We start from the raw sequence: 25,091 nt of genomic DNA on the forward strand, positions 1-25,091 counted from the left end.
TCATTCGTTAGTGCATTGGTGTACGCCAGCCATAATCGACATTACACGATACGGTATGGGTCTAAAATACAAAAGATAACAAAAGAAATGCGTAAGACTACGTGACTGTTCCCTTCAATGCGGAAGCAAAAGCGGCAACACAATGAGGCTTCCCGGTTCTCGGACGTAACGGAAGGATATTTCCTCTCGGGATAATAAAGTGTGTTTGTGGATGTAAAATTGAAATGAAATGGGATTCAATGATGAAATGAAATGGGAATGGGATACAGGTACTGAGAGACTTTCTGGTAATATTGTACGAAGCACGGTCGTAACTTTCAGTTACATTTCCGTAATTAATTTTTCCAAATCGTTCTTTTTATCAGTTTTGCTGCACTTACATTTCATTCATTTTTCAAAATAGCAGTTTTATTTCATAGTTTAATTGTCTTGATTTTAAATCAGTGGACCTGATCAACATATTTTAAATCTTTCGTAATTGCCTTAATCCTTGATATCCGTATGCATAAATATGTTAATGCTATTAAAATATATTATTTAATTTGGTAATGCAGTCATTGGTTTGTTTTGAATTTTGGGGAAGTAGAATGTATTAAGATTCAGGGCAATTAGATGTAAAGAATGGAAAGATAATTCTGAACCGATTGTTCACTTAACCGTCAGAGGTTGACCTTAAGAAAGAGACCCAGGGACCCCAACCTCTTTTGAACCGTGTTCTCTGCAGGTCGTAGCAAATCCGATGGCGGAAGTGCGATTGGAGTTGAGGGGAGCTGCGACCTGTGAAGTGACCGCCCATACTCGTAATGGCACGTGTTGGTAGTCGGGCATCGACATTCAAGCCGGATGTTTTGCGATGTGGGCAGCATAATATTTGGAAATTCGAAAGGATTAAAATAAAAAAAAATCAATTAATATTGAAGAATTGTATTAGGAAAAAAATCACTACGATTTACTTTTGATCTCACTCCAAATAATTGATCGCTGTTAACAGAATGAAAATACACCTAAAAATCTATCTATAAATATGTAATGGGGAAAATGATTGTTAGGATGCGGTTCAACTATTCAGTTCAATGAAATACAAATTAATACAATAATGTTAAACATTAATCCAACGTTTTGGTTAATCCTCCTTAGCTAGGCTAAAAAAACGACTTACTTAATACAAACAAAATATTCATTATTATCTAATGGATTTTCAGTGAAATACGTCACAAATGCTAATCGAAGGAAGGAGAATTTTACTTTGTGTGCTCACTTCCTGAAAATAATTAGTTTTAATTTTTTGTGGTCAAATTTTTCGTATGGATGCTCGTTTAGGCATCAGAGTTCACTTCCTGTCAGTCTGGTATGTGAGGCATATTAGACTGGTGATATCTTTCTCGGTGGCATTAGATGTGCAAAACACACACGGTATGACTAGCATGGACTTGGTTGGTTGGAACTGTTAGACGAACAGGTGAAAGATTTTGTGTGTAAGGTAAGTCTCGAGTATATCATCTTTAGTATTTCAATCCTAGGATTGGTTTACTGTAGCTCCTTTATTCTACTAGACTTGAATACAAGGCTGCATATTGTAGGGACAATAATTTGGTGGTTACCCGTTGCCTTCCACATCGCACTATTGCGGCCGATACCGTAAGTTGACTCTCTCTCGCAGCTGATGCCTTGCGATCCACTCGGTCTGCGCCACCAGTGCCTAATGGTGAAACTGTTGCCTTTCACCATGGGGTCAGGGGTGTAGTTTTCTAATTTCCTCGTTCCGAAACACCTTATTGTTTTTATTTTGTAAATGTGTGGTTGTCTCGTTCCGAAAAACCATTCACGGGGATTGAACCAGCGATCTTCGGTTCCATAGGCAGGCACGCTACTCCTGGTCTAACCCCGCCCCCGGGTATATATCAATGTTATTGATAGGAGAAGGCGATATATGCAATTGAAAAATACCGTTGCTGTTTGAAGTGTATCACTGTACTCTGCAATAACTTCGGTGCATTGAATAAATTAAACGGGATTTACTTCTGTAGGGAGTGGACCCGAAAGATTTCCCCGTCAATAACAAGTTAATATGTGAATGAGAAGCGATATAAAATACTGGTTATTTATTATACAGTCCATGTAAGGTGTTCAGTGTCTCCATTAGTCCTAAAATGTGAAAATTAATTAGTATACGCCATGAAATACCAGCTGCAATATAGTTTTTATCTCGAGTGGAGTACACAGATTGATCATTTCGGAGATTGAAAGAGACATCAGGAGAAGAACCCATTTTAAAGATGAAAACAGGGCCTATACGCGCCGTGTCACTTTCTTGCCGTGAAAGGACTCAGCTTTTAAATCAAGACTGTGGAACTTGCATCATAAATGTGACGCAGAAGCTCGTTCAAGACTTGCTCGAACTCAGGAGATAGAAAATGTTGGGCAAAGTAATGGTTTCGTTGGGAAGTGAGATAAGTCTATATATTTTCTTCCGAGGGTGTTTCCCAAACTTTATGCCTCTTCCCGGGGCTCTGGTGAAACTTATTGAGACTCCGCACAACTTCCAATGTTCCATGTGCCACACTAAACGTTCGTTTCTCTGTCGTAACTAAATGACCCGAGACCAAATTTCTGTCTCACCTTCCGTATTAGAGCCATGTGTGTGGTACATTAATGCGCGTCATGATTTAATGATAGAATAGGTGAGAGCACCTTGTGTTTACAGAGATTACGGAGTGGTGGAGCACAATTATTACCAGGCGATTCAAATATCTCATGTACGCATTTTATTTTAAATCGTTTTATCAACAATAATTTTTAATGCCCTAATGCAATTTACTATTAACAAATGTTAATGAATAACGTAACAAATATTTTATCCACCCCACACATCATATTGGAGTCCTTTGGGAACTCACTTTTGGTTTCCTCTTTTAAATTAGCATGGTCGTTTTGGAGTGGAATATTTGAATTGCTGTCGATTGTGTAAAATTCATTTGGCATTTACTTCGGTGCATACCTATGTGTTAAGAGTAACCACGCATCCCTGTAATGTAAGAATAATGTTCTGGTTGGATTAGGGGGGTATTGACCGGCAGCGGGATGTTGAAGCCTGTAATTGAGGGGAGAATGTTAGGCCAACGAGGAAAGGGAAGGAACAGGATAGGGATGTTGGACGGGATGAAGGGTGGAAGAAAGTACTCAGAGCTGAAGAGGGACCTGATGTAGAGTAGGATGTTGTGTTTAGCTAGGGGTCACAAATTATTTAATCAGTAATTATGTCCATCCAAAAACCTACCTTAACCGGTAGATTACCTAATAATAATAATAGCAGTAACTTAATACTTTTCAAGTTATTATTCGGAAAATATTCGCTTTCCCAGTGCGCAGTTGTAGCAAGTGAACTAGCAAAACGTATGCAGCTAAAGCTTACATTTAAAGGCTTGTGAAACGAATAGCCAAATACTTCACTGTTGACCAAGCCAATGGTCAAGTGACACACGCATAAAACCCCAGTTTTTACATTCTGCTAAGTTAAAAAAATTGGAGACCTGTTAAACGATAACCTTGTGCCTAACATGCCGGAAACATTGATAGGACTGTTTGACCTCTAGGCTCCCATATAAATTCGATTGCATAGCACCGTTAAACTGCTTTAATAAAAATGGATATGGCTTCACAGCTCGGCAAACTCTCGAAGTGGGGTTCCAACCTGAGACCCCAAGGGTTTTAGTGTTATATTTTTCCTCCCAGTAAAAAAAAAAACATTTCAAAGGCTTTATTGACGTTATACTAATATTTTTTACGTATACCTGCGTATCTTAATACTATAAAATGGTTACTATACTACATGATCCTTTAAAACCTAAAATTTTCAGTAAAACATTTCCAAATATCTGATTAGAATTCTAAAGAAAATGGTTAGACGGTTTTGGGGCGCAGCGGACGCAATTAGTTGGTCTTTGAGAAGAGCGGATTTGGATAGAGTGGTCTCTTGAGATGAGGATAAAGAGGAGAATGGAGTCAGTATGCTGGATAGAGATGGAGGCAACTTACGTGCTGGATAGGTGGAGGTAATATCGGAAGTGTGCGCGGAGTATTGAAAGAAGACGGGAATGTGGGAGGAAGATGCATCGAGAGTCATATTATGTTGAAGACTCATGGCAGCCGACAGATAGGTGAGTAGAAGAGTGTTTTGGAAGGCATGAAGGCGGCGGAAATTAATGGGAACCGAAGGAAAAGATGGAGTTTACGCGTGTATATTTCATGTAGAAGTGTTTTGGAAGTTTACGGTGACATGCAGCAGTTTTCCGTGATCCCCTAAAGTCAACCACTACACACGCACGATGGCCTGGCTGGAGTGAACGGAAGTACGAGAGTGCGTACTTCTCGAAAGTATCGAATCGACCTGCGCTCTTTTACGTTACGGATGCCATTACTGAATCCACGCACGGTTACGTTTTTAAGTAACCGCCGTCTCCTTCTCTCCAAACTTAGAATGAGGAGAGGCGAGGGAGGAAGTGGATGAGCGGGGAAAGAGCGGAAGAATACGGAGAGAGAGAGAGTGTGTGAGGAGGGCGGAGGAGGAGTGAGAACATAGGAGAGGAGCAGGGCCCCTGCACATTTGGTCCGTGGGTGGAGTCGATGAGGGAGGGGAAGCCAGCTAAACTCCTCCCCCCTTCACCCTTTCCTCTCACTCTCTCTTCCTCCCTCACCCCGACGACCCCTCCCATTACCCTTTCTTCCCCACACTCCGACCCTTAACTTGGGACAGGGAGGGAGGGAAGTTTATTTTCTCCCCTCCCGACTCCGGGGAGCGGAGGTCCGATCCATCCCCTCCCTTCCCCTCACTTCCCCTCCCTCTCCCCCGTTTTTTTGCCCTTACCCTTTTACTCTCCCCCTCCCCCACGACACATCCAAATGTCCCCCTCCGCCCCCTCCCACCATTCCCTCGCCGACCCCACCCCTCCCCTCTCCTCCCTTCTCTTGCCCTAGCCCCCGAGTCCTACGCCCCCACCCACCCTTTCTCCCCCTTTCCCATTTCACTTCCCCTCTCCTTCTCTCTCTCTTTTTCTCCCGCTCACATCCCACTTAACCATATAACACGCGTCTCGTACCAATCGTCCTCCTCCTCTCTCGCTCCAACTCTTCAGTCTGGCGGCACCAACAAGAACGAACGCGTCGTGGGATCGCGCTCTCCGTCCTCCGAACCCACACGCGCGGGGGTCTTCTTCGACCTTTCACACACCCTCCCTTCTCTCTCTCGTGCGCTGTTCTCTTCGTTAGCCCAAGCCAACGTCCTCATCGAGCTTGCTCGCCGCACAAGCTCACACGTTTCCCCTTCGCCGCCCGCGGAAGAGTACAAATATATTCATCGACCTTCCGGGTGGTTCCTACCCCAAGGTTTTGCCAGTTATTTTTTAAATATTAATAATAACGAAACGCCCGACAGTCCTTTGTGACGTGGGTCCTGTGGTTTGCACTAGTCTTCCGAACCGTTCGTGTTCGATTGAGCCGGCCTACCTGCCGGGCCCTCAATCATTCGTTTGTTTTCGTATTTGCCGCCGCCCTCAAAGCACGCTGCCGCTGATCGATTCCGTTCACCATCCCCCGCGTCGTGTGTCGGATCCCGGCGCGTCGCCGCTGCTGGAGGGTGTTATAGCTCTTCGCATCCGGTCCGAGTGTGGTGTTGTCGACGGCACTCCGTGCCAACGGGCTCGCTGTTCTTTTTCGTCGACCCAGGAGAAGAATCCCAAGAGGTGTGAGGAGCAGTCTCGTTCCGGGGGAGGAAAAGTCAAACATTTTGAGTCACCGGTTACGACGCGATAATATCGAGTGCGGTGGCCTCCTCGTGAAAACTCCACCACCCTCCCCATCTACCCCACTTCTCCGCTTGCTTCTCTTCGTCCCTCCCACATTTCTCTCCTACTCCTACCCCCACTCCAACTTGTTGGCGCCTCTCGTCCTTCCCCTCGCCGCGCTCGGCTACAGGGCTTCAGATCTGGAGGACAGAGACCTCCATTCGGACGGGATCCACGAGATAGCCATCGCGTCGGTGGAATCCGTCGCGTCAAGTCGACTCACTCAGAAATTTGCACCCCTGGAGGTTTTTTTTTATCGAGCCGAAGGGGATTCGGAAGAGAGGGGCTCTCGTCTCATCCAGGGACTCTCTCCGACGCCGCTTGGACCAAGTCGGTGGATGAGGATCAAAAGTGATTCCTCGTCGGTGCCCGCGGGATAACCATCGTCACCTCCCCCGTCTGCGGTGTCAACGAATATATATATTTTTTTTTCACCTGCCGGGCGTTCGATTGGTGGCGTTGGTGGTCGGAGGTTCGCCGTGAGTGGGGTGTGTTCTATTTTCCCGCCGAGGTCGCCGAGGGTCCTTCGGTCCCGGTCCTCCCGAAGTGCCCATGTCCCTTGTGACGCCCGATTGAGTACTCAATCCGAAGTACGGTTCCCTCACACTACCCTCCTCCCCACCTACGAGTGTTCGTCCTATCGCGCGCGTGCGTGTGTGTGTGTGGATCGCGGACAGTCCGTTCGAGTTGATCGGATCGTGGCCGAAGCAGCTGCGGTGGGCGGGACTGTTTCCATCTCCCGTCGCCACTCCGGGCGCCTAACGATCTCGTCTGGACACACGGCTCGTATCCCGGCCGGAGAGGCGTCCGTCGGGTGGACTTAGAACTGTTTTCCTCTCATCTCGCGTGTGGAGGGAGACGGATAGAAAGGAGGTGGTGGATGGGGGAGATTCCTCCGATAAAAGAAGAGGTCGATTGAAATTCTTCCGAAGGATACGTCTCCACGATTGTTCTCCGCCGAGAAGGGAGAGGGGTGTGTGTGGGGGGGGGAAGAAGTGAGCATCACCGCACGTGCTGGGAAGCGGGATCGTGCCGCGGGAGGAAAAGGAATCGGGTCTGGGGCGGGTGGGGGACACTGTTCTCCGTTTGCCGATCGCATCTCCGTTTTCCCCGCTTCTCCTCCCTCCGAAAGGGGGAAAAAATAAGTCATCCTGGTTGCTTACCGATCCCGTACGTGCCGTGCACCACAAGAGAGAGCCCGGTAGAGAAGAAATCCCGTCTCGGCTGTCCCTCGGTCCTTCGTTGAGAGATAGCTGAGTGGCGGAAAGCGCACGTTCCTTCTCTTTCTCTCTCTCCCCCCCCCCCCAGTTTGCCTTCCCCCCACACAATACGGACGGAGGAAAACTCGCTTTCGGTTTGTTTGTGGTGTGCCAGAATCCTTCGCTGCTTTTTCGTAAACGAGAGGGGGGCAGGGAGAAGGAGGGAATCGAAAGGGGTCGACTTCGCAGTTTACCTTCCGGAGGAGTGTACCAGGGCTCCGTGCGCGAGCGTGTCCGTCTGTGTTATTCTCTCAACCACCCCCTCGGAAAACCAACCCTTCCCACACGACCCCTCATCCACCCCCGTCCCACCGCAGGGTACGGCGGAGCTAAATCATTCCGAAACCGGAGGGAGAATACGCTAGGAGTGGAGTGGAAGGTAAGGGGGTGTGTAGGAAGGTGGATGAGGTAGATATTGTGGTGGGAACTTTGTGTGCGTTCCGGGGGTTGTATCGAGGCGGGGTTTGGGTGGGGGGGGGTGGCAAATTTCTCCGGGGAGATCAAGCGAAGGAGAGAGGGAGACGGGACTGACGGAAACGCATAAAGATAAAACGTAGGCTCGCTCACCTGGGGAGGGGGGGGGGATATTTTTCACTCCATTTTTTGTTTGGGAGTCGGGAGGGTTATGCGGGGTTGGAGCGCGTAACTCATTTCGTCGGAGCAGTACGGTTGTTTCAGTCGTATTGCGTGGAATTATAAGCCCTAAATGCTAGCTCGGGCGTCGGAGCGAGCAGGAAGCGGACGGGGATAAGGCGTGTAAAAGGGTTGGGAGGAGTGGTAAAAGGAGAAGGGCTTGCGTGTCGAGTGCCAATCGTTCCGATCAAAACAACGAGTGAAGTAAGGACGGGAAGTTTCCGGAGGGTTGGAGGTCCCTTCCGCATCGGAACATAATAAAATATCAACCGAAAAAAATGGGCTGTATTTTCAGTGCCCATGTTGTACGGAAAGATTTTTATGAAAAAGGATTGCATTTCGGGGAGATGGGTTTGGTTGGATGGTTTTTGAAGTCAATATCGACGTAGTTTTTGCATTTTCATCCTCCCAATTGGCATCAAAGGAAGGAAATCCCGAGTGCGTGGTTTTTGCTTCGGGGTCGCTGTTCTTCGGGAGTTGTTTTCCCCCATCCCACTCCGGTCGATCCAGGAGTTATGCTTCCCATACCGCACACCAACCCCCTCCCACACACCACGCTCCCCATCATCTTTCATTTTATCCTCCTCCGAATCCGCGAGTTTGTCTTTCCGTGCGACAGCAAATAAACCCCTCTTCATCCCCCCCCCCTTACCCGCGTCGAATCGATCTGGATTTGTCTCCGTGGGAAAGGAGGATATAGACGAGGCTTTTATATTCGTCGGGTTTGTGTTTTCTTTTCTCCGAAGATTTTCGGAACGAGAAGGGAATCCGTGGTGATAGAGTGAAAGGGTAGGTGGGACCCCTCCCTCCTCAGGGTTCGCGCGGAAAGAAAAGGAAGTGTTCTTGCGGAGAAGTATAACCAACGAGTTTGAGGTCTCTGTTCACCATGCATGTTTGCATTAGGGAAGTAGGGAAATAAGGGTCTTGGGGCAGAGCTTTGGACGCTCCTCACTGAGAGAAGGGACTAGCTTCCGTTGTTTTTGCTCCAAATAAATCGGCTGTTTGTGGGAACGCCCAAACAAGAAGCCAAGCGGTCAAGCGGTTGGAGAAGAAACTAGTGGAGAAGTGAATCACACATTCGATCCTGAAACGGAATATTTGTTTCCCATCTGTGACTTTCCCTCTTCGATTCCCGACTGTTTTCCTGTTGCTGTTGCACTGTTCTCCGTAGTCGTCGTGGGAGGCAGGACCTTTTTATTTGGATCACGCACGTTCTCAAAGAGAGAGCTCACCGTCTAATTCTGTATTGGCGGTGCTGAATTTCGTGCCCTAACGTTTCTTTCTGTGGAGTGGCTAATTAATATATTGTATTACTCCCCTGAGGAATAAACTCCCAGTTGTCCAACGAACGAACGAAAACGAAAAATAAACACCAGTAATAATTTAAATAAAAAAAAACAAAATCTCCGAGGAGACTTCTGCGAATAACCAGGAAGACTGGTACGTGTCTTGTGCTTTTGGGGCACTGTTCTCGGAAGTTATGTTGTGAAGTGGATGAAGGTTTAAATTTAGGAAAACTCTCCGTCTACCGATTATCATCGCCCTCCCCTCCCCCGTGTGCGTGTGTGGGTGGGAAGCGATATATATCTCCGATAAACAAAAGAGCGAAGGGGCGAAGCGGGACAATGTGCAGCGCACCGAGCTGAGGCGGACGAAGGGTTGTTTGTGTGTGGTGGTTCATCGAGGCGACGCCGAAGTAAACTTGTTGTTCTCCCCGGAAAAAAAGAAGTTTATAATATTTATCAGAGTGCCTTCGGTGCGGACCGGAGGATCCTTTGGCGGATTTTGAGGGGGAGGAGAGAGGAGATAAAGAAGAGGCCGCTTTTGTGCGCAAGACTCCCAACGACTCCGCGCCCACTACCACTGGGTAAGGACTCGATCCCACCCCATCCTCACATTCCCTTCTTCCTCCGGGACTTCCCGTGTCATCTCTCGTTTCGGTCTCCCCGGAAAGAGTGGACGGAGTTACTTTGAGCGGTTCTATCATCACTTCCTCACCCACACGAGCAGGTCTGAGAGGGCGTGCCACCCTTCCATCTACCGAGGAAGCGAAGCCTAGTTCCGTCATCACCACCACCACCACTACCCCACCCCCGAGGAACCGAAGAAAAACTCCTCCCCAGAAAGATTTGACATCTCCCCGAAGAAGATATACCGAGTTTGAGAGGGACGTGATTTCCTCATACTTCCATCGGGCGACTCTTCGTGCCCTCGTCGGAATTAGGGGAAGATAAAAGGTTTCCCTGCGCCGTTTCCTCCTCCCACCATCTACCCCACCTGAGTTTTGGGGTAACGGAAGGAAGGATTTTTTTACCACGTTTGATATTTGTTTACGTGAACGACACCGAGATGCCCCGCTTGGGTGGAGGCGGAGGGGGAGGTGGTGTCCCCTGGTGGAGGAGGGTTGAACTTTGCCGGGAGGGTGAGGAGTCCATCTACGCGGCGTCGAAGAGAGTGGAGGAAGAGGAGGAGGAAGAGGATGCGGCGGTGGAGGAGGCCGCGACGGCGGAGTCGGAGGAGGAAGATGAGGAGGATGAGGGCGTCGTCGACTGGGTGAGTGGCGCGAGGCCGTCCTTCTCAAAAACTCCTCGCAAACGCCCTTTATCCATCTCTCCGGGGCAACGAGTTAGTTCCCCCACTCCGGCTGGTTGGTAAATTGAGTTTCCTCCAAACAACCGAGACCCTCACAAGCGTTTTCAACGTCCCATGGAATTATATTTAACGAGAGAAATCGATGGAAAAGCCCGGGAAATGATACAACGAAGGTCTCCGGGATCTTCTCTTCCCTGTGGACGCTATTTTGGAGAATCGCTGCGTTTTCCTTGGGAATGGATTCAGGTCGCTTAGAACTTCCGTGGGTCAAAGGAATGCCGAGAATGGAATACAGCCGGGTGATGTTCCTGCAGCGTAATATCCAAAACGTACGAATGTTAAAGAGCTCGGTTTGTTGTTATAATTTCGATATTTACATTAATCAAAAATAGTTTGAATTGAATTAATCTGTCAATTCAGGGTTTCCGGGTTGGAATTCAGCGAAAGTATTTCTTTTATTATAAAGATTGAATGTCCTGGTTTTAATAATAATTACCTCTGTGCCGTATTTAGATTTATTTTACTTCAATTCCGTTGATGTCTTCACCATGGATTCATTAGTGCGAGTGTTTCTAATCGCCGTGGTTTGACTGGTATGAGCAACGTTCTCAACGAATAAATTAAATTCAACGTTGCCGATCCCTGAAAAAAAACGTTGGTTTTTATATAGTCTTGCGTTGATATTCCCAAATAGGTATTTGTTAAGCGAAAAAACTTTTCTCTATCTCAAATTTTCATGATTAATTTTGCGTTTAAATTATTAATGCATCATGAATTTGTCTTGACGATTTAGTATCTTGAAGTAATAAGTTAGTAAACATTATTGCTTTGGCAATACTTGTGGTTTTTGTGCTTTAAATATTGTGTTTAGTGAGGATTCCAAAATATGTAAGGATTACTGAATGCGAAATATGTTTCTCCAGGGAATGGCCGAATTTTCATTGTTGATGTGCAACGTTGCGCGTCATTTGTAGACGCTCTGTGTCGATCACTCCTCATAATGGAGATCGGGTTATAATTTTCACGGAATTATTCATACTAAATGAACCAATATCCATCAGCAGCCGCAACGTCATCGACCAAATTGCTTACCCATGATGACACTGTATTGGTCGAAAGTGGACGATTGGTCGGTGAAAATTACATCAAATTTTGCCGTTGCGAAGAGACCCATTTGGTTGTCTGAGAAGCGGCGGAATTCCTTCATATTATTTTAGTGAGGCCAGTTTGTATGATTGGTACTTCTGCAGTCAAGCACGTGATGCTGTATCTACGGCGTTGATGGGAAGCTTTGGATAAACATGAACTCGCCTGAGGCGCGGGTTGGTGACCCCTGGTCCTAAGGGAATCTCGTGCTCCCCCTCTCGTCTCTACCCACTGCAACAAGGGGCGTGGCATCGTTCATTGGCGGCGTATTCCTATTAACATACGGCACCCCTTAGCTCCCCTAACTCCCGCGGGAGATATCTGGTCCGCGTTCCTCTCCAGGCCTCCTCCTACCACCTCTAGTTCCTATTTCCTCTTCGAAAATCCTCTCCACACATAAACATATGTATGTAGATATATGTATGTATAAATGTATATATATATATTTATTAAGACCCTCCCCGCTTTGGTCTGTTTTCGGAAGACTTAGGTGTCCGTTAAAGATCTCCCCGTCTTCCTTCATCTCTAGCACCCCCTCCGCCTCCCTCCCTCCCGGTAACACTCTGTCCTCCGCACTCCCCCGCCGCCCCCGCGATCCCATCCCCACGCCGCCCCCTCCCGTTCTCTCGCTCCTCGCTGACGGGGTTGCGTCTCCCCTGGCTTGGGTGCTCTCCCCAACCACGCTCTTCCCTACCTCTCCCCCCAAACACCTAGAAATGAAACTTCCCCAAATAGAATGGACCGGAAGGAAGCCTTGAACTCTTTAGTCGGCGTGAGGCCAGCGCGGAGTAGACGGAAGGTCAAAGTTTCCTTTCCCCTCCGGCGTGGAAGAAGTCCCCGGGGGGTGGGGGAGTCAAGGGCTGCGTCGAGGGTCGGGGGAGTGGGGTTGTTCCACGGTGCGGGGATTTACGGGGTGTGTGGAGGAAATCGCTCCAGCCCTCGAACGCCGTTTGGAGACCAGGGGGAAAGTAGATTAGCTTCGCGGGACAAGTCGCCGTGAAGTCAATGGGGCCATTAGCCCGGGGTCTAACAAGTAATTGTTTTCAGCAACAATTTATTTTGAGTGGCTTGATGTTCAAAATTTTGAAGTAGAATGTTGAACTGCGCGAGTTTGATGATTTATACTAGTGCAAAGTGAACTCGTGGACGAGGTTGAAAGTAATTCCTGATGTAGCCCAACTGAAGTTAATGATTATATTGCCTCTGCACTGACATTAGACTTGTAAGAAATATTTTACGCTTTACTAAACCCGGTTCATACCATATTTTACAGTGAAGTACCCGAAATCTGACGCCACCGTCCAACCTTAGTGTTGTCTCGGGTGCGATTTGCAATTGCATGGCTTGATAAATTGCTTTCAAATTATTTTATTCACGGCATGTTCGGTATCGCCACGCAGGCGATGGGTATGTGAAAGAAAAATTAATGGGTGAATAGGGATGCAATCATCCAGCAATTCATTCGGTCAACTCTTTGGGAGTTGAGGAAGGAAGGAATACATAGTATTTGGATTTAGTTTCAGAGGAATGTTTTGTAGTAAAGGTATTAGGGGAAGAAATGTATTTGGGAAAAGGAGATTTTTGAAAGAACGAAGGTAGATAATACCGGGGCACAAAGTAAATACGTAAAAAACAGATTAGTGAGGACTTGAACGCGGAGCGTAGGGTTTTGTTGTTCCAAAACTTGGGTCTTCGAGAGAAGAGGACGAGAGAGGAGACTTTTGAGATGTTTGTACGGATAAGGATGAAGGAAATAAGCTGGATGTGGTGGAAGACATGAAGGCGTATTTCATATGGCATGGGAAAGTCGTCGGAGGAAATTCGAAAGAGGTAGAAGAGGTGGATGGAGGAGATATTGAGATGGTGAGCCCTGTAGAAGAAGGGAAAGTGTTAGGTAAGCGGAGAACTGGAAATAAAAGTTTAGGCATTGTTTTTCGTTGGTATAAAGGGGAAGTACGAAGCAAAAGAATAAACTCCTTGTATGTATATATAATAGTGTATAGATGATAGACTGCATTAATAGTGCGCAAAAAAATTAAGAAGTCCATGGGGAGTGTTAAACTTCTGACGTATTCTTCAAGATCAAATTCAGGGAGGTAGATGAAGATAATTAAGATAATTCCCATCAATATGAGAATTCTTTTCTTTAGGATATTCGAAAAATATATTTATTCACCGCTGCCTGAATGTATGCTGAACTGTTTGGGGAAAACTTCGCTGATTCTCGAATGCAAACGTCGACGAACATCGACACCTAGGATAGCATTTGTGTGTAAGGATTTCCAGATAATTTGGTTCTTGTTAAAAAAAAACATTTATGTCATGTGCCTGAAGGTTCAATTTAATCAGGAACAGTGTTTTGAGATTTTAACTCGGTGGATTTAGTCTTAAGGTTTTGTAGAAAATAGTGACCTTGTGGGTCACCTGGGAGACGGTTGTACGGTATGCCAATGCGTCAACATTGTCTTTATTTTTTTAACAATAGATGACGTCGATATGGATAATTTTAAGCAACCGACATATTGAGTGTCGATAGTTTGATGCAGCGATATGAACTATACAGTTAATGTAGTCGATATGCGTTATGGACGATATTGTCTGTGGAATGAAATGGACGATGTGATGTAATATGAAGACAATGCTGATGGTATTCCGAATATGCGCATTGAAGAGAGTGATCTGAGGGCAACCTTCCAAATGATAGCAATGGAGTTTCTGTAGTATATGGCCTTGACATTGACAATATCGGAGATATTGTCAAAATTTGACATAAATGAATGGGCGATTGCTCGATATTCCCGATCATTATCGCGAAGCCCCCAGTATATCACCTCGTCGATATTTATTTTTTATCCACGGTCGATACTGGGAAATGAATTTCGCGCATCTCTGCGGGAATCTCTTGCTCAGTAGCCAGGGTGACATACACACACACACACACACAAATTTTCTTCATAAAACCGGGAACTTAACGGGAGGCGGTTTTCCCGTTACCCTTTCGTTTCCGCGTCGTCCGAATTTGTGTAAAAACGAGTCCTGATTCTTGATTGTGGGAAGCTAATTTTACAGTATGTAAGGACCCAATAAATCTCAACCAATGGAAATGAAAATTAGTAATCTAGATTTAATGGGTATTTTCCAGTTGACCGTTGCATTTTTTGCTCCTCATAATTGTTCTTATATTGGATTGAGCCCTTTGCGAACTGAGTTAATCAATTAGGTTCCAGTCGCCGCTGAACAAGGTTTGTGCTTTCTAGAATATTTCACGGAACTAGCTTTCAAGCGGCCATTCTTAGTGAACGCATTTTGATTCCTAATTTTAGAATTAATTCATCCATGTGAATGTTTGGAAACTTGAAAAAAAAAATTTTCAGAGGGAATGAAACTTGTCTGAAACGATACGAATTCGTTGTGCGTGTGCATATCACATGCGTGATAGTTTGGTTGATATCATCGCTAGACGTTCAGGTAAAATTATCCTAATGGGTAAGTTACCAAACGGTTTCCCCTAATGTCTTGACATGACCCTAATCGGCAGAGCACTTAAAAAAACATTCTTATAATTAGGTCCGTACTGCCAAATACTAATCCTGCAATTAGTATATCTCACTAATTATCTCAATCTTCTAGAGGAATTTTTTTCACTTAAGGCCGAAAGTTATCAAATACTTCATCACGCTTCCCGTTTTTTTCTCAATTATTTTTGTGTTGATCATAAAACTAAATTGCTTAATAAATTCTGGTTAACTCCCTTTGGCGTCGGGAGATGAATCACTAGGGACCTGGTACCTTCCCCAGCCCGGAGGTTTTCCGAGTTTGATACATCTAAAGGGGTGCAACACACGTATATTGAATTTATTCTCTCGGCCCTTCGCCAAATTACCAAATTAATTCAAGTTTTTCTTATAACCCCTCAAAGATGAGCACGTAAAAGCAGTCACATGTAATCTTTCTCATGGAAACAGCTCTCTGGATATACGCACCGGGGCTAATATTAACGTGTGCGGATAATTCAGGTCGAACTGGGTCCGGGAAATTCTCTAAGAGCGGGGATCGGTTTGGTGCGACGGCTAATGTACTGGCCAACACTCAATAGGGTCAGGGGTTCTAATCCAATCGGTGGTAGACTTTTTCTGATGCATCTCCATTACTACTTGGGGTGCTATTTTGAGAGCAGTTCAAGTGGAGTACGCCGTCCGTTAGATGGGACGTTTAACTTATTCACCCATTGCCTTGGTTGACTAAGAGTTCCCCATTCCACGACAGTGATAACCCATACCAAATTACTTACCTATCCCTAATAGCACATATGACCTCAACATCTCACCGCCCCGCATTACCACCACGAAAAATTATCATCGAGGGTTGCTTTAATTATACAGTCATTTATTTTGGCATATGCCCTTTCGATTTCCGAACAGCGAGCTTCGTATGAATTGATAGCAACGCGAAATTTGTTGTAAGTGCTGATTAATGGCTTCGCATATTCGCATTGTTTGCATAAAAAGTGTCGGGAAAATTTTAGGAAAAATAGATTTATTTCAGATACATCCACAGTGCCTCAAAATTCATGAAAGCATATCCCTAAAGCGTTGACACATTTTTGCCAGCGGCTATTCCACGACTCGAAGGCTCCCTGGTTGGCGGATTCCGGAAGGTCCTTAAGAGCATGCTAGTAAGATTCTTTGACTGCACTTAGGGACCCACGATGGTGTTGTTTGAGGGAGGATTTCACTGTTGGGTACAGGGAATGGTCTGCTGGTGCCGAGTCGGGGCTGTGAGAGGGTTGGGGAATCGTCGCGATGTCGTTGCAGAAAGCCTTCGTAAGCTAACGACTCTGCTCTTGTTCGTCCATCATGACCTTCAGGATGAGCTTAGCGCAGATCTTTCGCATCGCTGAAATTTCAGTGATAATGGTGTGCACTGTCATATTATCAATGCCAATACGCGATTATGCGATCATACTCACACTTAACTGACGGTCTAAATTCAGCACTTCGCACACGTCAGGAAAAAATTGTTACCGATACTTTTTATATCGGTAATTTGTATTTTGTACCTCGAATTTTCTGTAACCTAAAATCCAAATGCTTTTCATTTTCGATGTTTTTAATTTTTAGTGATTTAAAAAATAATATATTAACGCTGAAAACGGAATGGCTCGGTTGAAGATAAAACGGAAGCGATTTTATTAAATCCGGTATCATGTTGATCCGAACATTCTCGGGTTCATACTCAATTTTCTGTTGATATAGTCGACATCTCATAAACTCAGATGCGAAGCAGGAATAACAAAGGACTGATTTTTAATTTAGATCAAGAACTCGTCCCAAATTGAGGAGAGACAGTCACATTTCAAAATGAAATGGCATATTCCAAAAACGATTCCTGTTCCTCGCACCTTCGAAATTTGGTAGGTGGGAGTTAATGAACGGAGAACGTGAATTATGAGCACGGGTGCGAGGAATGCCCGTGGGTTAGCGGGCAGGTGGCTCCGGTCCATCCGCCCCAAATATACCGGAAGGGAGACGTAAATCCCCGAATGGCATTATGTCGCCGTATTTCGCTAAGATACAAGCCTCATTGCCCGGGATACCCCCACTCTGGAGGAAGGTAATTTAGTTCTCGCCAGTCCATCGCCTTTTGTCGCGAATCAGGCGTCAGGGAGCATCTTTCCCCGTCACCGGAGTCATCGCTCGCTCCTAAACTACCCGAGGGGAGAGGGAAATGGAATTAATAGTCGTTTTCTCCTCTTCGAATTTGGGCGTGGAAACCAAATAAAACGCACCCCTTAGGGAAAGTGCCCTTGCCTTTTAAGAAGCCCCTTTCAACACCCCCGCAAGTTTATACCGAGAAAACGAATGGGCTCATTCGTCTCGAGTTCGTTGACCGCTTAAGAAATTGCCTAGCAACGGCCGCCACCCGTGCTGGGGATGGTGAGTGGGGGAGGAGGACTTTCCCCCACCCCCTATCCACCCTCTCCGCCTTCTATTTCCGACGGCATTTGTTTAGAGCATTGCCTCTATAACTCTTTTTCCCCCTCCTCTATTTTCTGAGACCCGAAAGATTCGGAGAGCAGTTTTACGGATTTTATTACTCTCTCACGTGCATGAGCGCATGGTAATAAAAAAATTGTCAGGGGGATGAAAGTTGGTTCTTTTTTTACCGAAATGTAAAAAAAACTTTTTTTTCTCTTCTCTTTCCTCAACTTCCCTCACCTTATTTTTCGTTTATTATTTTTATGTTTTTCTTCAATCTCGTAGTTGAGGTTTTCCTTATTTATTACTCGCCCGATCGGAGTTTTCTCTCCCTTTCCCCCTCTCTCTCTCTCTCACACTGATGAGAACTTAACTGCGCGCGAGGGTGGCGACGATGAAGGCCATTTTTGTGTCGTGGGGCCCCGAATACATGTATTAAAAGCGCCCCACATTGAAGCGGAGGGATGAGCGTCGCCCGCCGCGTCGCTGAAAGGTTTGAGTGAATGATGGCCCCATTTTTTTTCGAGACAATATTCCCTTCTGAGCCGTCCCGTACTCCTTATAACCTCAGCCGCGGCGTCAGCGTCCACAAGAAGGGGGTCGGGGAATTAGTCTCAATCCGGACTCAGCTGCTGTCGTGTTCACGGGACTCTCGTCCCTCGGAAGCGCCGTGGTTTGAAAGCTTGGCGGCAGCGTGGCGCCTCGGTTAATGCCCCGTGTCATTCACGCCGGCGAAACATCTCCGAGCGAAACATTTGACTGCCACTTCGGTCCCGTGGAAGCCCCCAGCGGAATAATTTTAGACGGGCGGACGCGGGTGGTTCAGCCGTGTGGTCGGTGGGAATTGGTTAGCATAGAAATCTGAGAGTACCCACCGCGCGGACATATCATTTCATATACGTACAGTCTCATATTATGATATTCTGTTTGTAAAGAATTGGATAATAATCGATGAACATGGTCGAATCAAGCGTGCAACATGAAGAAGTACGTTGTGACTTTTTGTCAAAGCCATCGTCTTCTTTGAATGATGGAAAACACGCCTTCTGTCCGAAGAATGGATAAATCAAGTCGAATGCGTTGATGTGGCTTTCAAACTTCGTGGTAAGACTGGCGCATTATATTTTTCACTTTACTGGAAATGTCTGTTTTTTAGTTTTGACAACAATGTTATAGAATATCAGTTGCTAGTATCCATCGTTTGTTGTCGGCCTAGCTCTTTGTTAATTTTTTCATTACTTTCAGTTCGCAGTTGTCCCAAAAACTCCATAGAAAAATGTATTACCTGTAGATTTCCTTTCAAAGTTTGGGGGAATCATGTTCCATCGTCTTCAGCTAAGGATTTTGCGAAATCGATCTTTATCAATTTATTTGTTACAAGTAAAAAAAAAACTTGTTTATTTTTTTGCCTGTAACTTAATTCGGATCCTATCGTCCCGAAAGAAAAAACAAAGAATGAAGAACTCTTTTTATTTAAAAAAAATCTCTCTCCGTTTTGCCTCTCGGGATGCAACATTTTTCATCCAATTTTTATCTTTCCGCGTCATGAGTGCGCCCGGTGGGTGATTTGAACTTCACAACATTTCTCAGCCGAGGATAAAAGAGTGTCAAGTCACAATCTATCGGGAATGTTTTATAACCAAAATCCCTAGATATATATGATGCGTGTACAAAGGTCGAGATTTATCAAGTCTCGCCCGGAGATGACTTGTTTGTCACCCTGGCGTTTTCTCCGAGATTGCTTGGCCGGAGATTTCTTAATAAGGGAGGCTCTTGAGGTTACTTATCCCCGTTTTCCTCACCGCGTCCCCCCGTCCCACGCCCCCCCTTTTGTACCGCGGTGGGGCACGGATCCGATTATGGAGTCCGTGTACTCGCGCAGGATGACACGCGCGCATCCCTTTATTGATGGCGTTTTCGACGCGCGGCCTCGGCCCGCCTCCCCCAACTCCACACCCCCACTCGCCCCGATACCTCTCGGGAACGCCTAACCGACTCTTAAACTGGATTCATTTATCATCACATCTCCAACGCATTAACATTTCCATGTGGACCCTTAAAAAGAGAGAGAGAGAAAGTCTTGACGAAATAAAAAAAAGTCCCCTTGTCTCCAACTCAAAACTTTTGTCTCTTAATCCCCACCAAGTGTTCACATTTCTTTCTTTTTTTTAAAAAAAAAAAGCCCCGAGAGAGGGCGTGGTCTTGTTCTAGGCATACACTCGACGTACCTTCTTTAAAAACAAGCGAGAGGAAAAAAATATCATGGAACGAACTCTATTGAAAGGGGTGCTTATGGGAGGTTTTTTTGGGGGTTTGTGGGATGGTGTCCTCCCTCACCCCAAGTGGGTTTTTCCCGCCTCCTCTCTCCCCTCTTTGCCCATCGAATCATATTCTTTTGTCCGCTGTTCACCATTATTAATTCACCTTCCTCGCCCTCCCGGAATCCCTTTCGGATGACACCCAGGACTCCTTCCTCCCCTCGGCCCCTTCCTCCCCTTCCCCCAGATTGCCTATTCCTATCCCACCCCCCCCCCCAATCCCTCCCACCAAAGGGTTTGTTCTTCTTTTTAATCAGTAAAGCAAACAAATTCCGGGGAATGTACACAAAAGGAAGATGCTCAGAAATTAGACGCTCGAAGGATAATCACCGACGTCGCCGCTTTAATTCCGTCCCGGAATCGACTTTATTATATTCTTTCCGGTGGAGGTGGGGGTAATATTTGTTTTTTTTTGTTCATACAATAGGCGTAACCTAGGTGTATTTATCATCTTCGCTCGTTCCTCCTTTTGTGTGAACCTCGGAACGATTCCCACTGAGAAATGTTTGAAGCGGGCGGCCTCAAAGGGATTTATTTATTTTTGTTATTTGGGTGTACGTTTGGTTCGACGTATGAAAGATACATCAAAGAGTTTATTTCCTCCCTCGGTCGTTTTTAATTGTAAAAGGATGGCGGTTTCAAACATCCAGTGATTAAAATTTTTGGGAAAATCTTGTTCACTCGACCACAATGTCGGATACCAATATCCTCTCCGAATACACAATATTAGGGAATAACCGAATAGGGTGTTCTTCTCAGTGATAGATGCTTCTTCTGAGTATCTATTCTCAAGTTGCCCTATGAATCATTGATTTAAGCTAATAACTTTGCATTGTGGAAATTATATATATATTTTTTTAATTTTGCCGGCACGTGTTTCCAGTTCGCATTTCAAAAATCAAACAAAATTAGAGAGAATGATTCTGTCGTGATCCCTTACCTTATATACGAGTTCTATTTTAAAGGGAGTCCAGAACATTTAGTGCGAGCTCGTCTAAAAAATATCACCGTTAACGATATATCATTCCAAATATATCCAATCAAAATTTAGTTCGATATATTTGTCGCTGCTGGCGCAGTGTTATTAACATATACATCTTCTCCTTTAACGTCCGCACTCGTCGACATGAGAACGTGAAAGATTATTGGTTCTTGGAAGAAAATTAATTCCTTCAATTTCCGCCCTTGAGCACAAAAACTTCGCCCCTAAAAATGGAAGTCTCGTCTATGCGGAGTATTTATGTAACGCATTATAAAACTCATTCTCTCCGGCGAAAAAATTCAAAATGCTCACCCAGGAATGAGGATCGATTCCCTCCCCTTTCCAAGCAAAATATGTCGCATTCCGGATATGCTATCTTCTCATTGTGGGGATCCAGAGACTCGTTGTGTCGCACCCCCCCCCCCCATCTTTCCCTTCTGCCCATCAAGGGGCATTTCTTTCGAGTGCCCATGTAATAACGTCCAATGCAATATCGCCGCACGCGCGCTTATTTTATTCGTAATGCCCCGGCCGTCATTCTCTTCTCTTTCCTGCCGCCTTTGTCGCGGGGGTGAAGGGGCGGAGGATTTGCCCCCGTTATTTTTTTACCCTCCGTACACTACTTATCGTCCCCTCTTCCGCTACATTGCGCATGTGTTCTATGCCCTCCCGAAATTTCACCCCTCCGGTGTTGTCCTCCTGCGCGTCCCCACCCTTCCCCATCTCCACACCCGAATAAAAAAGCACCCTCCCTCTCACTTCATTGTTCACCCCCGCGGGACCTCCCATCGCCACCCTACCCTTTCATTCCGGCCTCTCCCACCGGGACACGCCCCCCCTCCCCTCTTCCCCCTCAGCCTATCCTTCCCCTTAATTCATTTCACCCCTCCTCTTCCACGTGCTTTCAGCCGTCTCTAACCTCTTTCCCATCTCCTTTCCCAACCCCGGGCACCACTCGACGCTTCCCTACGCTGCTGCGCCTTTGTTTTTGCCCTCCCCCCAAGCACCCGTGTGCTAACCCATTTTTCGCAAAAAGGATTTCCGTCTTCCTGGTACTCGCGGCGCTCCTATCGTCCTCGAAGGATAATTATTCGAAAAGATTTCCGAAGTTTTGTTATCCCAGGTACCTGTAGCTATGATGGCGATCGTAAATTTTATAATCTTCTTTTTTTATGATGCTCTGCTTTACTTGTATTTGTTTTGTCAATATCAATGCGCGATGAATTCGTCGTCGACAATAGTGATGCCGTACATTTTTGTTCACGATAACTTAAGGGCGAAAACTCCATAGTCATTGACTACCTCGACGGTTTGGTCTTCAAAAAACATGATTCCATTCTATTATATTGTTCGGAATTCGGTTGTCGCTGTGTTGTCAGGGAAGGTTTTTACCTCACCGCTATATCAGTCAAACACAAAGGAACTATTCAGGTTAAATCCCCCTCGCTGGAATTCATCTTCTATCTCTCCGTCCATTCATCTCGCCTCAGAAAAGGGTTGTATCGGAGAGAATGGGCGCCTGTGTGTGCATGTATGTATGTATATATATATATATATATATATATATATATATATATATATATATATATATATATACATATATATATATATATATATATATACACATATATGTGTATATATTATATATATACATATATTTATATATATTTATATATTTATACGCAACCTGAGATTAGGTTATGATAGGCAAGGGAATTATCGTTGTACTGTTGTGTAGCCTATGTCCATCCAAAGCTTACCTTAACTGGTAGATTGCAATAATAATAATTAGATATAATTATTATTTAAATGGTACCAATCAGAAAACAGCCTTGTTTTTTGCCCTTTGCATCGGTTTTTGAACTTTGAAATAACATTAAAAACACCCTTAGATGAATGGAAAACCCCAATTTGGCGAGAATCGAACCAGCGCCCTCTGGATTGGAATACGAGGAGAACGTACACACGCGCGAAGTTTTCGGAATATGGCGATTAAACGTTTGCCAGAAATATTAGGTGGCGAATGGAGGCTAGTGATTGAATTGATAAATATTGATGCCATAATATGTATACTAACATTTCCAGTACTCAAGAAGCCAGTCACTGGCTTATTGAAAATTGTAAAAATGTGAAAGCCTTTCTGATGTTTGCATTATCATACCCAGTGATCTCTTGTGCTTCAATTACTCTACGTCGCGCATAGAGCCCGGAATCCGTTGCCACTATTATTACAAGCCGGCATAAAATTTTTTTATCGCCACATCCGGCGCACCACTGGTTTTCAATAGATTTGACATAATTGAACGTATGATAATATTGATGGCTGTACTCAATTCACGTTTTCTCAAAACTACTTGCTCTATTTAAAAATTTTCCGCGAAAATTTGACCGAAAATTGTCTTACGTTTTTTGGAAATCGATGGATTTTTCGTCAAAATTGTGAATGAATCCGTGCGTTTTCGGGTGATCGACTTTGATTCTGCCAAACTTTCGTCCGCTAGTAAACATTCGATTTCCCAACGCAACCGAAGAATTACCGCGTCACTTCTGATTTTGTCTATTTCCTTCCCCTTCCACCCCGCCTCCTCCCAAAAAAATGTCTCCCTACCTCCAGGTTTCAGGCGCCTCTGCTTCCACGGTTCTCCATTTCCCCACAAACTCTCCCCCGGATCCCCCCAAATCATCCCTTTGTTTCCTCCACAACCAAACCACCCACGCCCCCATTACCGGTCCCTTCCCCCACCCCTTTATTGAATAGGGCGGAGTGGATCTCCGGGGAGGGAGGGAGAAAGGCGGTCGGGTTGACTAAGGGACGCCGGTCGGGGAGGGAAGGTGTGCCGGCCCCGCTCTCCAAGTCCCATGCTCCCGAGGCGCCTCTCCCTCTTCCCGGCCCACCCCCCCTCCCTCCACGCCCGGGGGAGTTTGGGAGCTGGCGGAGGGGTACTGCGGGGATGGTAAGACAACGGAAGGAGGATCCGATTCGGGGGAAAATATCGCACTTCCCTCCCTTTCATCACCCTGCCTTCTAATATTCTCGCGGTTTTAATGGTTTTAGCTCGTTAAATATCCAGATGGTTGGGGGCATCGCGTTCATTCGTCATTCTACCCACTAGAATAATAGCACACTTAATGCTCATGTCGCGTGAGCAGTCGTCTTTGTCGTCTTCAGTGAACGTTTCCAATGATCAATTTACTCCAGCTTTCTGTTCCCATCAGTTCTTCCACTGCCCTTTTGCACTCCTCCGAATTTGCCAAGGTATACTATCCGACGCAAGGCAATCCCTAACTCAAGGCTCAGTTTTACTTCATCTAAGAAGTCTGTCTTAATACTTAGGGTATGGTTAATATTTTCTTGTTACGAAGGGGGGCTTGTTGTAGAGTAGGATGTTGGGTTGTGTTTTGTTATCAGAAACTAAATATTTATTTGGTATTTGTATCCATCCAAAACTTACCTTAGATTCCTAATAATAATAATCCGTCTTAAGCAGAACCCCCTTGTCGGTCTCGGTCTTCACTCACGTCCTGTTTATCATTTTGTGGAGGTAGGCACTGAGCGGGTCTATTATGTATGATTGCATATATTTTCCTAGGTTTTCTTGTCGTTAAAAATGTCAAGAATGGCGTATCAGATTAAAGTTCAACTTCATATCATAAATCGTTGCGTTTCATGCTCGTAAAATGCAGTGTAAGATCATGCTAGGTACTCTCAAAGCCTTGGGTACCTACTCAGCATGGTTGTTTATACCTCTACACAAGGTGACTTAAAAGCGAAGTGGGGTAATGATTTACTGTTGTGGAAAGGAGGAAGACTTGGCACGCGTACGATTCCAGCATTACCCTCGATTACATGCATCAGATAACTGCGGATTAGCTCAGGGTTTATTTTTGGAATCATATGTCAGCAGTTTTGCCTGTTGAATAAAGGTTAAGCGAAACAATCATCTCGAACGAATCCGAATAAGTGAGCCCAAAAAAAAATTTGTCTTCCCTTCATGTGCACATTGACAGAAAGCCATTAAATCTGCAGGAATGATGTTTGTTTTTGGACTCGGGAAGCAAAGAAATATAATTCATTATTTAAGCTCATAAATTTCCTTTCCACTCGAATTTCATTATTTATTCATAATTATTACGAGTGGCGCTTTTTCTGCGCGGGAAGGAAAACTTTCATGGGCTATGCCGGACGAGAAGTGTAGGGGCGAAGCGGGAAGTATTTATTTCGTGAGGGGACCATTCCAGGCTGAATTTTCCACCGTGAAAAATGGTATTTTTTTATTTTGATTCAGAAATAATCCCAATAATGATTCCCGAGCGTCGGTTTTAATGGGCTATGTTTCATATTT

At 45.3% G+C, this 25,091-nt stretch overlaps 1 protein-coding gene across 4 annotated transcripts in view; it reads left to right on the plus strand.

Moving 5' to 3' along the window:
* The first annotated feature begins 9,809 nt into the window (after positions 1 to 9,809).
* pico (ras-associated and pleckstrin homology domains-containing protein pico) overlaps positions 9,810 to 25,091 on the plus strand; it is a 178,680-nt gene continuing 163,398 nt past the window's right edge. For all 4 annotated transcript variants that reach the window (XM_071594881.1, XM_071594882.1, XM_071594883.1 and 1 more), the window contains exon 1: positions 9,810 to 10,285. In XM_071594881.1, the coding sequence (XP_071450982.1) occupies positions 10,082 to 10,285 (204 nt within the window). In that variant the 5' untranslated portion in view covers positions 9,810 to 10,081. The remainder of the gene's footprint in view (positions 10,286 to 25,091) is intronic.

The sequence above is a fragment of the Hetaerina americana genome, unplaced genomic scaffold (assembly GCF_022747635.1).
Source record: "Hetaerina americana unplaced genomic scaffold, ioHetAmer1.1.p SCAF_7, whole genome shotgun sequence".
NCBI lineage: Eukaryota > Metazoa > Arthropoda > Insecta > Odonata > Calopterygidae > Hetaerina > Hetaerina americana.